This window comes from Colobus angolensis, unplaced genomic scaffold (assembly GCF_000951035.1).
Source record: "Colobus angolensis palliatus isolate OR3802 unplaced genomic scaffold, Cang.pa_1.0 Scaffold283, whole genome shotgun sequence".
NCBI classification, from domain to species: domain Eukaryota; kingdom Metazoa; phylum Chordata; class Mammalia; order Primates; family Cercopithecidae; genus Colobus; species Colobus angolensis.
This window is the reverse complement of record NW_012116077.1, coordinates 603,451-618,994: the sequence shown is the minus strand read 5'-3', so window position 1 is coordinate 618,994 and position 15,544 is coordinate 603,451. Positions and strand designations below refer to the sequence as shown.

Here is a 15,544-nt window from a genome sequence, read left to right as displayed (position 1 = left end):
CTTTGTGGTGCAATTGACACATATGTTTTGGGGAGCTCAGAGCCCCTCTTTCTTACTCGAAATAGTCCTGCAGAAACAGCCAGACCTCCTGCTCTGGACGTTCCCAAATTAGGTGATCGCAAGCAGCCTCAGAGCAGTGAGTCTCCCCATTCTGGTCCTCTCTCCTGGGATGGGACCAGGCTGAGTTCTTCCTTTACCCTTTTTCCTCGTACCTGGGCTAACCATCCAGCGTAAGGCCCCAGCGCTGAGATGTCCTTTCCAATAGGTGGGATGCCCTTTTAGAAAGTGCACTCGAGGACAGGCTCAGTGGCTCATGCTTGTAATCCCAGCATTTTGGGAGGCTGAGGTGGGAGGATCACCTGAGGTCAGGAGTTCAAGACCAGCTTGGCCAACATGAGGAAACCCCGTCTCTACTAAAAATACAAAAAATTAGCCGGACGTAGTGGTGCATGCCTGTAATCCCAGCTACTTGGGAGGCTAAGACAGGAGAATTGCTTGAACCTGGGAGGCGGAGGTTGCAGTGAGCCAAGATCCCACCACTGCACTCCAGCCTGGGTGACAAAGCGAGACTGCGTCTCAAAGAAGAAAAAAAAAAGAAAGAAAGAAAGAAAAGAAAAGTGCACTGGAATCCCTCAGCAGATGTGAGTTGAGTCCTCTTCCCGGGAGGGCGGCGGGGGTGCGGTTTGCGGTGAGGAGTGTGCTTCATGTCCGCAGCAGACATTAGCCCCCAGCAGTTCATCGTTTTCCAGTCCCACCGTGGGACAGACTTCCTCTATTCTGTCAGACTAACCTCTGGGTTGCATCCCAAAACGTTGACACAAATGTAACCCTGAGATTAATAAAAAAAAAATTTTTAATGTCGAATTTTCTTTTGTAATACAGCATGGCCTCTATGCAGAAAACCTCAAATTAGTCTCCCCAGTCTTTTATAACCAAGAGCAGGATAAGGACAGGGCTAAGGAGAAAGAAGAACGCAGGGACAAGAAGCAGGCTCAACTGTTGGCTGCTTTGCAAGTCCCTAGCCTCCATTCCAGGTTACCCTAACGATACTCCTCCAGATAACTGCCATCAGTGCAGAAGCCCACGCCACTGGAAGGCAAACTGGTCCTATGGGATGAATGACGAAAAACCCTTGCATGGCTTGCCCCCTCTGCCACAAGCTCGGCCACTGGAAATGGGACTGCCCTGGAGGGCCAAAGGGCCCCTGGGACATAATCCCAACCCTTGATGATCATCAGGCCTTAAACTGAAGGGGGGGGCTTTCTGCTTTGGCTAGCTTCCAGATCAAAAATGAGTCATCAATGAAATAAAGCCAAGGGCAACTCTGGAGGAGGCAAGTAAAATCATAAACTTCCCTTTTGATTTAAAAAGCTGCCTGCCATGGAGATGCCTCCTCTACCCCTTTCTGGAAATACCTTTTGCTTATGTGGTAAAAACCTGGAAAATTACTATCTGGACTTTAACAGGCTTTTATTTAGATTGAGTCACTATTGGAATTGAGAACACCATGAAAAGAAAATGGTTAAATTAAAAAAAGGATGCATAATAATAACATAGCTAGTCTTAGAAAATTCTCTTGAGCAGTCAAAACTTTTTGCAAGCTTGAAAATGCTCTAAACTCGTGGTAAAACAACAGTAGTCACCTTGTGCTGTAGGTCAGTTGCTAAGGCTTTGCCCTATCACAATGGCGCCTGGGTTCAATTCCTGGATTTGAAAGTCACTCCTTTGTGGTTTAATACTTGTGGTACTTTTGCCATGTATTGATTATTTTTCCCTCCATGGACAGCTTCTGATTTCCTGTCTTGAAATTTTCTTTTCTCTGAGTTACCTTTGGAGCAGTTCTAGATCTTATAAATTGCTTGCCATCTCTTTGGAGACACCTCATGTTTAAATCATCCCCTCAGTTAAGGCTTCTTTTTTATTTTTTGAGACGGAGTCTCGCTCTGTCGCCAGGCTGGAGTATAGTGGTGTGATCTTGGCTCACTACAACCTCCGCCTCCCAGGTTCAAGCGATTCTCCTGCCTCAGCCTCCTGAGTAGCTGGGACTACAGGCGAGCACCACCACGCCCTGCTAAGTTTTGCATTTTTAGTAGAGACGGGGTTTCACCATGTTGGCCAGGATGGTCTTGATCTCTTGAACTCGTGATCTGCCCGCCTCGGCCTCCCAAAGTGCTGGGATTACAGGCGTGAGCCACCACGCCCAGCCAACGCTTCTTAATTTCACATAGGATGTTACCTTTAGTAAAAGGTTCCAAAACCAGAAATATTGACTCTGTTGCCCAGGCTGAGTGCAGTGGCGTGATCTCTCACTGCAACCTCCGCCTCCCAGGTTCAAACAATTCTCCCACCTCAGCCACCAGAGTAGCTGGGATTACAGGCGCATGCCACCATGCCCGGCTTTTTTTTTTTTTTTTTTTTTTTTGAGATGGAGTCTTGCTCTGTTGCCCAGGCTGGAGTGCCGTGGCATGATCTCAACTCACTGCAACCTCCGCCTCTGCCTCCTGGGTTCAAGCGATGCTCCTGCCTCAGCCCCCCGAGTAGCTGGGACTACAGGCACCTGCCACCATGCCCAGCTAATTTTTTTGTATTTTTAGTATAGACAGGGTTTCACCATGTTGACCAGGCTGGTCTCGAACTCCTGACCTCGTGGCCCGCCCACCTCGGCCTCCCAAAGTGCTGGGATTACAGGCATGAGTCACTGCGTCCGGCCGGTAAGGAAGGTTTTAAATAAAAATTTTATATGAGAAAGGATTTTGTTTTTTGTTTTTGACACCAAGTCTGCCCAGGCTGGAGTGCAGTGGTGCAATCTCGGCTCACTGCAACCTCTGCCTCCCGGCTTCAAGTGATTCTCCTGCCTCAGCTTCCGGAGTAGCTGGGATTACAGGTGCCAACCACCACACCCGGCTAATTTCTGTATTTTTAGTAGAGACAGGGTTTCACCATGTTATGTTGGCCAGGCTGGTCTTGAACTCCTGACCTCAAGTCATCTGCCTGCCTTGGCCTCCCAAACTGCTGGGATTACAGGCATGAGCCATTGCACCCAGCCAAGAAAGGATCTTTTATGACAAACTTTTGTCCTAAAGTCAAATGACCTGTTGTTTAAGAAAGGGGTGTTTAGGACAAGTCAGAAAGCCCTGATGTCCAAGTCAGAAAGTCCATGTCATAAATAGTCTGTGTAAGTCGTGAGAAGGTTTACAAAGGAGAAGTTATGAAAGGAATTTTGTATGTGTTTAAGTTGGTTATAATTGAAAGGGAATAATTTAGGATAGCCTAACATCAGTCCCCTATGTTAAAAACAAGATTTTCTTAAGATATTAATCTGCTCTTAATATAATTGTAAGAAGTTAAAGCTTCGTAGAATAATATCTCAGTTCAACTTTTGCTGTGCCCTGCTGCTTTCAGCTTTTTCTCCCCGGAGAATGCCAAAGATAATAACTCTCTCCTTCATTTTTTGTCAGCTCCTGTAACTTTTTCCTCCAATTCTGTTATTATGGCCTAATGCTAAAATGTTTCATCTTGAAAATATAAAAAAAGAAGCAATGTTTTCCTCTAATATAGCTTAATTCTGTACCCTTTTAAAAAATATGTCTAAAAAAAAAAAGAAAAAATAACAACAACAACAACAAAAGTCTAAATTCTCAATGTAATTAAAAAAAAAACCTTTTCACACTTTTCCTAAGAGTCATGTGTTCACCTACTCTACTCATAACCCTGAATACACTCTTCTTGTGTCTAATTATATTTAAACACTTTTTCTTTGAGTTTAACTTCCAGGCTATCTAAGTGGGCTTCCAATAAGGAAAAACAGTCACACTACAAATGGTTGTGGGGTTTTTTGTTTGTTTGCCTTTTCAGTAACTGGCTTAAGAAACAAACTTTTATCTTCTAGAATTCAGCAGTTTCACTTTCAAGTAATGCTGTGAATGGGATATCAGTCTCTCCCCAATGATGCCTGCTACCTTTATGAGTCTCCCCTGGATTCAGCTGGTCACCAGTTTTGCCTTGACATACTCCCACTCTGTGATGAGTCCCTTCCTCCAGCAAGATTCAATATCCTAGGTCCCACAGTCTGGGACAATGACCCACAGGGTCTCCTGACAGACCAACAACCATAGGTAGGGTCAACTCTATACCCCTGGTCAGCAGGAAGCAGTAGGAAGATGAGACCTCACCCCCAATTCCAAAGATTTGTCATTGTTCTGAGGGGTGTTACCGCGGTGGGATGCAGAGTCCTGAGAAGTAAGCAACAATGAGAAAGGGGCCAGGTGGGCCCCAGGTGGGGAAGAACAATGAGCACAAACAACCAGAGGGCACACCTTCCACACACTGACCCCAGCAGCATGACCTCTTTCTGCACTTACCCCCCCGCCAGCATGACCCTATAAAACTTCCCTCCAGTCCCTGCTTCTTTGCAGACAGCTCCTCCTCTGTAGTGCTGCCCATTGCATCCTTGCAATGTATTTTCACATCTTCTCTAACAAATCTGCCTTTCGTTACCTATGACTGTCTCCGTAAATTTCTTTAGCACCTGCACCACTGGCCAGTCACACCCACGAGAGTTAATATTTCTAAAACTCTTAGAATAGTGCCTAGTACATAACAAGTGTTATGTAGGTGTTTGTTGAATAAAAAATCCAAATCTCGGCCGGGCGTGGTGGCTCGTGCCTGTAATCCCAGCACTTTGGGAGGCCGAGACGGGTGGATCACCTGAGGCCAGGAGTTCGAGACCAGCCTAGCCAACATGGCAAAACCCTGTCTCTACTAAAAATACAAAAAAATTAGCCAGGCGTGGTGGCGGGCGCTTGTAATTCCAGCTATTCAGGAGGCTGAGGCAGGAGAATCGCTTGAACCCGGGCGGGGAGGCAGAGGTTGCAGTGAGCCAAGATCGCGCCACTGCCCTCCAGCCTGGGCGACAGGGCGAGACTCTGTTTAAAAAAAAAAAAAAATCCAGATCTCACACACGCTGAGTCATGATTGTTCGGGACTCTGTAATTCTTAGTAAGAGAAAACATTTGGTTCTGCTTGCTACCTGTTCTTCGGACTTTTCCTAGTTTCGTTGAATCTAAAGATGCTTGCAAAGTGGAACTGAGTTTCTCATTAGCTATACGAACTGTCATGATATTCGCTTTATTTTTACCCATTGCGTTTGTTTTCCCACTTCTCTTTTGTCTAGTGCATCCAAATGGATGATCTGAAAAAGAAATCAGCCCCTACAGACAAAGACCAACAAAATCGAAGGATTTAAGGCATGAGTGGGGATCACAGAGGTCGGAGCGTACAAATTAGGAGTGAAATAACGTGGAAATCCCATGTTTTTCTCTGTTTCCCATGAATATTGGCCCAAACTCCTCCTGAAAGCCGATGCTCCAGCATTTCCCAACTATTGGTTCTTTTCAAAATTGGGCGCCAGGGTCCCCAGGCCAATGCCATCGAGGAAGGCGCCGGGCCCCCTGGAAACGCTCCTCCCCTTTGGAGGCGGATTTCGAGGCGGGGCTCCCACGCACGCTCCGTGCCCGCGGGCCCATTGGAGTGGCCGCTGGACGCGTGCGCAGGACCCGATGGGTGTCCGGACGCGGAAGAACTGGCCCCGCGGAGGTTCCCGCTTCTGAAGCGTGGGAGGCGGAAGAGACTGCAGGTTGTAGATTTTGGTCTTGGCCCCAACGTGTTCCCCCAGACCATTAGAACCCAAGAGAGGAAGAGGAGGCACCGCGGCGGCGGCTGAGAGGCCGAACCCCCAACCTGTCCTCGAGGCGGGAGGGGGGCAGGGAGGGGAGAAGCACCGATCCCAGGGCTGAGGAGCCTCCGGGACCAGGTCCTGGAGCATGGGGGGCTGGACCGGGTCCCCGAGCATGGGGAGCTGGAGTCACCAAGGCCGCCCGGCCGGGTCCTACCCGACTGTCAGGTCCTCGGTGCTAGCGCTGCCCGGGCAGCCGCAGCATCTGTAGCCCGGCCCCGCTTGTGGTCCTCAGCCGGAAAGATAGCAGCATGAGTTCCGCCGCTGCCTAGTTTCCTCCCCCTCCTCTTCTCCCTCCTCTCTCCTCTTCCCCAGACCACCTCCTCCTTTCCCGCCCCTGCGCTCCTCTTTTCCCTTACCCTCTGTCCTCCTCCCTCCCCTCTGCCATCTCCCTTCCCCTCCCTCCCCCGCCCTCTTCCTCTCCCTTTTCACCCTCTGCCCTCCTCCTCTTATCCTCTCTGTCCTCCTGCTTTTCCATCTATCCTTTTCCCTCCCTCTTCCCTCCTCCCTCCATCCTTGTTTTCCCTCCATCCCTCTTCTTTCCTGCATCCTTTTCCTTCATTCTGTCGCCTTCCACCACTACCTCTGCATCCTCCTCCCCTGCCTCACCATCATCCTCCCTTCCTCATCATCCTCCCTTCCTCATCATCATCCTCCTTCCCTCCTCCTCTCCTACTTTTCTCCGCCCCCAGCCCCCGCCCCCGTCCCCAAGCCTCCGCCCCTTAGCCCCCGCCCCCAGCTGCCAGTCCCCAGCAGCTCAGTCCTGCAGTGAGAGTCTTGGGAGTCCATAGCTAAGCACCAGGAGCTGAGCACTGCCCGCTGTGCCTGCCTGCAAGTCTGACATGGCTCAGGAGAAAATGGAGCTGGACCTTGAGCCTGACACATCTTATGGGGGAACCCTGAGGAGATCCAGCAGCGCTCCCCTAATCCATGGGCTCAGGTGAGCAGGGTTGGGGAGGATGGAGTACAGGGTTCAGGGGCTCCTTGCCCCCGTGCGAGCAATCTTCCTTCCTTAAAGTGCACGTTTGAGCTCATTTGGGCTCTTCAACCCCAGGGGGTGGCGACTCGTTTGCTTGATAGTGACTTGGGTCCCAAGGTGGAGTGAAAGTTTAATCTCCAACTTTGGGCAGTGTGGAGGAAACGGCTCCCCCTCTACCTGGGGCCATGTTGTCCCACTGTAAAAGGAACTGCAGAAAGCTTCTGGCTCTTCTGACAGGTTACTTGCCCGACTAACTTACACCGGGGAATGTCAGATCTAAGCCCCTGGAACTAGATGTGCAACTTGACACCTGTCTCTCAGAGCTGTTATTTCTAAGCTTAGTTTAGGAATCCCGGTATTAACAGAGGTTTACTTTAATAAATCACACTTTATCTAATAACTTGTAATTAAGTGGTATGTTCACATCATAGTACGTGATTTGGATTTGCTCTAAGGTTTTCAGGTTCCAAAACTGCCTGAAATGCATTGCAGTGAATAAAAAAGAAGGGTAGTCTGTAGCTTAGGGTCAGTGAAAAGGCAGGTTTTAGAAAACGATTGAGAGAATCGACTCTTCAATTTCAGTGGTAAGGTCTTGTGTTTTCATGTGAATAAGTCGTCGAGGGTCTATTTTAAGGTAGCATCTTGTAATAGTGAAGGTTAGGTTGGTTCACCTCCTGAGCCTATTGTATTTCACTTTTATAAGGAGACAATTCATGTTAGGTAGAGAGCCAATTTGCGAGACCCTGTAGAAATGGCATTAGTCCAAAAAAGGAGATGAGAGTACAATTAGCCAAAAACATATTAATCAAGCACAGTGAAGGCAAAGAAAGAGATAATCCTTGCTGTTGAACTGATTATAACATCCATATTTTGGGGAAAAAGCAGGTTGACTTTTTCATTTATTAAATATAATTTTGAAACTGAGGGAATGTAGGAGTGACTTTTTGCTTTCCTGTTGCTGTCCTTGCCCCTGAATTTATTTTGGTTACTATAACAATAAACTGGTCTTGTTCTGATTGTCTTGAAATCTCGTAAGCAAGCAATTGCTAGGGACTTCAGCAATTCTATTGACCTGCATTTAGACTATTGTAGCAAAAACATACTGTTTTTTGAATCATGATTTAAGTAACATAGCATGATGTGACACAAGAAGGGGCGAGGAGACCAGGCCTGGTCCCAGTTTTCACTAACTAGCTATGATCACGAATGAGTCATTTAACCTTTCTGAGTCTGTTTTCTCATTTGAAAACTGAGAGAGCTGAATTAGGTGATCTCAGTGGGCCCTGAAAGCCCAGTGCAGTTCATTTCTGAAAAATCCTTCTGGAATTCTCATCCTTATCGTGGCGTCGCCCTCTGCTAGGCACTGCAGGGATATTATAAAACATGAATAAAACACCTCTCTACCAGTGGGTTTAAGACACATCCACATCTCTCTTTATTAAGAGACAAAGTAGGTGTCTCAAGAAGCATCTCATCTCCCAGTGTACTCTTTGGGTTCAAAGGAGAGAGTGATTGCATTCCGTTTGTGGATTGAAGAGAGGTTTGTGCCATGCCTTCACTGAAGGGTATGGCATTCAAGATGGATGTAGAAGGAGAGGAAGGATTTTAATAGATGGTGGCAGGAGGGAGAGCATTTGAGGCAGAAGGGGCAACAATCTCTGCTACGTTTATTCCATCCAACAGCAGAGTTCAAAGGTAGAACACATGTTTAGGGTAAAGGGGGAGATGTCTTGATCCACCTCGTATTGTAGAACAATGCTCCTCGCCCCTTTTCGCATCATGGCAAACACAGAAAGCAGTACTCATTGGTTCTCTGGGGTAAACAGATGAGGCTGCTCAGGTCTGGTGGTAACCGGTTTGGGGGCGTAGCTCTGACCAGAAGCAGCTAGAGTCAACCAGTCTGGAGCTCCGCCTGCACCACTTCTCCCAGCTGCCCCCGACCACTGAGATCAGTATCTCTGCAAACCTGTAATCCATAGCACACCACTTGGGAAGCTCTGCAGAGAGGACGGTGAGCAGTTCATTCTCTGTATGAAATGAGGAGCCATGGAAGATTTCGTTGTTAACTAGAGAACTGATGTTAATATATTTGAAAGAGATCTTCCATTAGAAAAATTACTAATTTTGGTTTTTTGTTTGTTTTTGTTTCTTTCAGTGACCTTTCACAGGTTTTTCAACCTTACACACTTAGAACTCGGAGGAATAGTACAACGATTATGAGCCGTCACAGCCTGGTAAGTATAGAAGTAAGTATCTGAAGTGATTTAGATTGGGGAAAATACTTTGAAATGGAGGTCTTTCTTAAAATGATGTGCTATGCACAACAGTTTAAGAAAGAAAAGGTTGATTTTACCTATCTTGTTTACTGCTTATGCTGTGACCATTCAGCTTTTGGTACAAAAAGGATACAAGGTTAAAAATTTTTCTTTGCTGTGGGACTTTGTATTTTTTAAAATTGTTCATTATTATTTGTCACTACTTGCATCAGGCTTGTGAGGTAAGTCAGGATTAACTTCTAATTATACCTGAAAAGAGTGGTCTTCATTTGTCCTAGGATGCACAAATCACTTAAAGGTAGCAGAGTGTTTGTTTCTGACACTTACCTGTTAAACAATGCTGGTTTTCCAAAATGAAGACTCCTTTAAAATGCTTGTATTTATATTCTCTGAAGAGTTACTGATTGTGACTGATCTCTGTAGCCAGAGCTGTCAGGGATTGCTTTATTAGTTGGTCACATTGGGATAAATTATGATGAGGTTTTTTATATGGTAGCAGTTCACATGTGAAACTCACTTATCCAGCAGCTTCAATTCTCTGGAAGACATCTAAGATGAAAGAAGACAGATCCCTAAATGGCAGAACTAGATTTCCATAGTCTGTGCACAGAAGTTCATCGGTTTATTTATAGGAGAGCCTCTGACCTCTGAATCATCTAAAATGTATGCACAATTATAATAAGCTTCCAATCCAATAGTGTGTGAGAAGCAGCAAATTAGAAGGGATGCATTTTGGTTAAAAGTATACTAATAGCTGCTAGCAAGGGAGGAGAGGGAAAAACTGAAAAACAGACATTTTTTAAAAAGTTGTTTGTGGCTAATTAGTATAAGGGCTAAGAGCCTGTTAGTACACCCCAAGCATGTCACTGGTGTAGAATCATATAGTAATTCATGTTCTTAAGGATACCTGGGTCATTAACTTATTCATAAATTCTAGTAATACCTACACTTGTATAGTATTTTACCCATTACAAAGTACTTTCACATATTTAATTGTCATAACAACCCCTATGAAATAGGGAGGGCAAAGATATTTTTCCCAATTAAAAGAAGCAGCAGCTAAAACTCAAGAAGTTAGAAGTGACTTGCTCAGAATCGCACAATTAGTAAGTGTTAGAACTGGGATTAGAACAGAGATCTCCCAGTGCCATTCTGTTTGGTATAATTTGTTTAAGAAAGGGAAAACTAGAATACATTTTAGAAAGATTTCCAACTGAAATGACTGAAAATACTTACGGGGGAAATGTTAGCTATCTGGAGGCTTGATTCATTTCACCTTCTTCTCTGAGGATACTGGAAAATATTACTTATTTTTGCTGGATATATGAAAAATGTTTATACATGTTATACAGCCATGCTCCTGATAACAGTAGCATAGCAAAGAAGGGAAAGTGAATTTGCCTCTCTACACTTCACTTACCTCTTTTGTAAGATGAGAAGATTCTTATCAACAGTGGTCTAGGTTCATCTCTCACTGAAATACCTAGTTTTCTGAAAGGGCCATGGTGACTCACTGCTCTTTGTTGATCCTGATGCATCTTTTCATTCCTGCCCCTCTCATTTCTGGCATTTTGGTCTTCCAAAACTCAGTTTAATCCTTATATCTCCTCTGGGCAGGCTTCCACAACTATCATAATATTAATTACACTATATATACTCTATCACAGGATGTGCTATAAATCTTAATACATTTATCTGTGTCCCATGGTAACCTGTGATGAGTAAGGTGTTGACAAATGAAATGGACTGGATATGCAGATGTAGGATCTTCATGGTTCACCAGCTGATTAGATATAAGGACTAAGAGAAGGAAGACCCCAAGTGATGGAAATTTTGTGTGTTGGTGACTGGGGATTGGCGCTGCCTTTAGTAGGAGTAGAGAAATTGAGATGATTGGTAGTTTGAAGGGGAAGAAGATGAATTCTTTGGGACATAATTGGATTTAAGGTGCCTCTGGCCCCATGATATTCTTCAAAGCAGTATTCTCACTTTTTAAAAAGATTCTGTCTGCTTCCAGTGTCACCACTTTTTACTTTGAGCAGATGACCCTTCTTACTTTACAAAGAAGACAGACACCTATCTTGTGTAAATGTCAGCTTTCTTTGCCTTGAAATGTCTTTAGCTTCACATATGGCATTTCTCCCCGATGGTTCATATGCTTTTGACTCTCCTGTTGCTTTGCTTGGTCTATCATCTCCTCTCTGTCTTGTATCTTTTCCCTATTCCTCACGAGCTCTCTTCTTTCCACCTTCTCCAGACTCATGCATCTGATGGGGGAAAACAAACTGTTTTCTTTTTCGTAGGTCTCTCCTTCCCTTTTCCTTCCCCTCTCCAAGCTCTTTCAAAGCATAATCTACACTCCACTGTCTCTAATTCCTTGTCTCCTCGTTTCTGGCCAGTTTGTAATCATGCTGCTTCTACCACAACTCCACTAAAAAACTGTTCTTGCAAAAGTTACCAGTGCCCACTTAAGTGCCAATGTCAGGGGCCTCATTTCTTGTCCCCTTTGAGCTCTTTATTTAACCCCATCAGCCAGCACCTCCTTGGAGTTCTGGCTCTTTGTGTGTGTGTGTGTGTTTTTTTTTAGCTGATACATTGCCCTGTTGTTTCTAGTACTACACACAGCTTTGCTCTGTTCTTCTTTCTGGTCTACTTTCCGGTTTTGTCTAAAATTGTCAAGTTGTGTATTATGTAAATATAGCATGTAAATTTCTGACTTTCTCCCCAGTTAGTTTTTGGCCATCCTCATGTCAGCTTTCCTGATCGTTTCACTGCTTCTTCAGTTTCTTGGGTTTCCCTAACTGACACATGTGTGCTCTCTTCCGCAGTCTCCTGTTGGAGAGTCTTCCTGCTGTATTTGCTCACCTTGTAGCTTAGTGTTTTCTGAATGATCTTATTAAGAGTTCGCCAGTGGCCGGGCACAGTGGCTCACACCTGTAAGCCACTTTGAGGGGCCAAGGCGGGGCGGATCACGAGGTCAGAAGATCGAGATCATCCTAGCTAATATGGTGAAACCCTGTCTGTACTAACATACATTTATCTTATGCTCTAGTCTCCCTTAATGGTTGTAAAAATTAGCTGCGCGTGGTGGTGTGTGCCTGTAGTCCCAGCTACTCGGGAGGCTGAGGCAGGAGAATGGCGTGAACCCGGGGGGTGGAGCTTGCGGCGTGGAGCTTGTGGCGAGCAGAGATCATGCCATTGCACTCCAGCCTGGCAACAAGAGTGAAACTCTGTCTCAAAAAAATATAAAAAGAAACTTAGAGCATTTTATTACTATTTTATACTGCTCACTGCATTAGTATTCAAAAAAGTTTTAATAGCGCGGGGCCTCTTAAACAGGGTGATTGTTATTTGGTTTTATAGTATTACAAGTTCATTTGTAGTTTGTTATAGAATAAATAGTAGTAGTTTTTGTTTTTTTGTTTTTTTGTTTTTTTTGGTTTTTTTTTGAGATGGAGTCTTGCTCTGTCTCCCAGGCTGGAGTGCAGTGATGAGATCTCGGCTCACTGCAAGCTCCTCCCCTCCCCCTTTTCACGCCATTCTCCTGCCTCAGCCTCCCGAGTAGCTGGGACTACTTGCGCCCACCACCACGCCCGGCTAATTTTGTGTGTTTTTAGTAGAGATGGGGTTTCACCGTGTTAGCCAGGATGGTCTCGATTTCCTGACCTCGTGATCTGCCTGCCTCAGCCTCCCAAAGTGCTGGGATTACAGGTGTAAGCCACCGCGCCCGGCCAGTAGTTGTTTATATTACGACCACTAGAACTCTCTAAGACCTGTTGATATGAATTGTGTCTTACAGTTTGTGACCAGCTTGTAATTATTGTGAAGGAACATAATTTGTCCTCCAAATCGTTTCTGCTTTGTGTTATTTAAAAAATGATGATCTAAGGGAAAGCATCAGTTATTTTAAAGATACACCTTGTCTTTCCAAATTGTTTTTTCTTTTTTTTTTTTTTTTGAGACGGAGTCTCACTCTGTCACCCAGGCAGGAGTGCAGTGGTGCGATCTCGGCTCACTGCAAGCTCCGCCTCCCAGGTTCACGCCATTCTCCTGCCTCAGCTTCCCGAGTAGCTGGGTCTACAGGCGCCCGCCACCACACCCGGCTAATTTTTTGTATTTTTAGTAGAGACAGGGTTTCACTGTGTTAGCCAGGATGGTTTCGATCTCCTGACCTCGTGATCTGCCCGCCTCGGCGGTGGATTACAAAGTGCTGGGATTACAGGCGTGAGCCATCATCGGGCCCAGCCCCAAATTGTTTTTTGTTAACTAGTAAGATTTGTAGTGATAGCATGTGATGAGATTTTAGAATGGATTTGGATCGTGAAAGCAAAGCCTCCTTATTGCAGTTTTAAAGTGTTTTTGAAAAACATCAATCATAGACAAAATACTATGTACTAGACTTATTAGCCTGTCTTCCCCCATTGCTGCATTGGTAATAAAAATTAATAGCGGTGTTTTTTTTTTTCCTTTCCCTTCTCATGTAGTTCTCTATTTTAGATAAGTGGGATAATGGATATGTCTAAGGCCCATAGTCTTTATTTCTCTAAATTTACGTAGCTTCACATTCATTTGGGAAAAGTGCTGAAGTCAGTGTCTGTCTAGCAACAGATGGTGCTTTGAGGTTGGACACCTGGTGTACTTTTTGAAGACTAAATATACTGCCTCTAGTGCATTAATGTTCAGTGATCTAAAGAGCTAAATTTCGAAGAAGAATATGAAAACTTACCTTGGAAGAGGTTGTACACCAGTACTGACAGCAGACTGCTGCTTTGTGATTCGGAAAATAGTAAATGTTTACTTTTTCTTTCCAGTTGCTGTCATCCTCACCTAATCGTATTCCTAGTAGCAGACTGCATCAGATCAAAAGGGTAAATTTTACTTACTAGCTCAGATTGGAAATTTTTTGGATTTTACATTTTTATTTTTATTTTAAAGATTTAGATATTAAAATGAGTTGGGATGCAACTCTGGTTAGTTGGAGACAGATTATAATTCTTCTGGAGTGTGCAGATAAAGTATACAAGCGGCATGAATATTCTACTCTACTGTGATTATGTCAATGAGGTAGAAAAGTCTTTTTATTTTATTTGAAGCCGAGAACTTTGTGGATAAAAATTACAGTGTGTGGAAGAGTTAATATTTTGTCAGTGATCCTACCTTTTTAGCACATATGTTTGTCTTTACAGGAAGAAGGCCTGGATATGATGAACAGAGAAACTGCACATGAAAGGTTAGTGCTTTGCAAGAGCAGGGCCTAGCCTAATAACTGTCTTGTTTGTAAACACTGATGGCCCTTCCCTTTGTTTGTTTTAGGGAAATGCAAACGGCAATGCAGATAAGCCAATCATGGGATGAGAGCTTGAGCCTGGTAAAGTTTGCTCATTTCTGTTTGGTTTTCATTTTCTAGAAACTTTTATGTTGTTCACTGGCTTCATTAATTTTTTCGCGAGCTTCTGTCCCCTTCTACTTCCAAATTGATACTTGTTTTTTGATCTCTGCTTTTCCAACAGAATATTAGAGTCTGTACCTTTCTCTTTGGAAAATCTGGGTGTGTTATAGTAGTAAATAAGAGCTGTGATGTGCTGAATTTATTATGAGGAGATGACACTTTATGTTTACAGAGTGACAGTGATTTTGACAAGCCGGAGAAATTATATTCTCCTAAGAGAATTGACTTCACTCCAGTTTCTCCAGCACCTTCACCCACCAGGGGATTTGGAAAGGTAGGATAATTGACAGGATATTAAGTCTATTTCACAAACTGAGCTGTTTACTCTAAAACACACACAAATCACACCACTTTTAAAGTACCCAATGCCTTGAAGGAAAATCAATGAAAATCTATGGCAGTAATTTGGAAAATATACATATATATATATATGTAATTTAGTTATGAGACACACAGACAGCCAAGCAATTCTAAGGAAATGGTTTCTGTCATTTTGAAAAGAACCTTTTGAAAATGGCTGTGGGTCTGGTATGGTGGCTCGTACCTGTAATTCCAACTCTTTGGGAGGCCAAGGCGGGAGGATCACTTGAACTCAGGAGGTCGAGAGCAGCCTGGGCAACATGGTGAGACCCCATCTCTACATTAAAAAAAAAAAAAAAAGATACAAAAAAATTAGTCGGGCATGGTGGTGCACACCTATAGTCCTAGCTCATCAAGAAGGTGGGGCAGGAAGATGGCTTGAGCCCAGGAGTTTGAGGCTGCAGTAAGCTATGATTGCATCCCTGCACTCCAGCTTGAGCAAAAGAGAGACCCTGTCTCTAAGAAAAAAAAAAAAAAGTAAGAAAGAAAACTGGAGTGCTAGAACTATTTTAATATTGAATATGTTCTTTTCTAGTAATGTTTTTCACCATTCTTACAGATGTTTGTGAGCAGCAGTGGGTTGCCACCAAGTCCAGTTCCCAGTCCAAGACGATTTTCAAGGTAAGCAAACTTGAATTTTAAATGTGGTTGAAGTGCCGGGCGCGGTGGCTCAAGCCTGTAATCCCAGCACTTTGGGAGGCCGAGACGGGTGGATCACGAGGTCAGGAGATCGAGACCATCCTGGC

At 44.4% G+C, this 15,544-nt stretch overlaps 2 protein-coding genes across 7 annotated transcripts in view; one reads left to right on the top strand and one right to left on the bottom strand.

The window, feature by feature from the left end:
- The window catches only part of FAM122C (family with sequence similarity 122C), a 63,190-nt gene extending 57,226 nt beyond the window's left edge, over positions 1 to 5,964 (bottom strand). The window contains exon 1 of the mRNA XM_011948729.1: positions 5,892 to 5,964. The gene's annotated coding sequence lies outside the window, so the exon portion shown is untranslated. The remainder of the gene's footprint in view (positions 1 to 5,891) is intronic.
- Positions 5,524 to 15,544, top strand: part of FAM122B (family with sequence similarity 122B) — a 27,098-nt gene continuing 17,077 nt past the window's right edge. For 2 of the 6 annotated variants that reach the window (XM_011948733.1, XM_011948732.1), the window contains exons 1-8: positions 5,532 to 5,635; positions 6,427 to 6,674; positions 8,869 to 8,947; positions 13,801 to 13,857; positions 14,176 to 14,219; positions 14,303 to 14,357; positions 14,611 to 14,712; positions 15,358 to 15,419. In XM_011948733.1, the coding sequence (XP_011804123.1) occupies positions 6,577 to 6,674; positions 8,869 to 8,947; positions 13,801 to 13,857; positions 14,176 to 14,219; positions 14,303 to 14,357; positions 14,611 to 14,712; positions 15,358 to 15,419 (497 nt within the window). In that variant the 5' untranslated portion in view covers positions 5,532 to 5,635; positions 6,427 to 6,576. Of the gene's footprint in view, positions 6,675 to 8,696; positions 8,725 to 8,868; positions 8,948 to 13,800; positions 13,858 to 14,175; positions 14,220 to 14,302; positions 14,358 to 14,610; positions 14,713 to 15,357; positions 15,420 to 15,544 lie in introns of those variants that run through there. The other 4 variants (XM_011948737.1, XM_011948739.1, XM_011948734.1 and 1 more) reach the window with 4 other exon arrangements.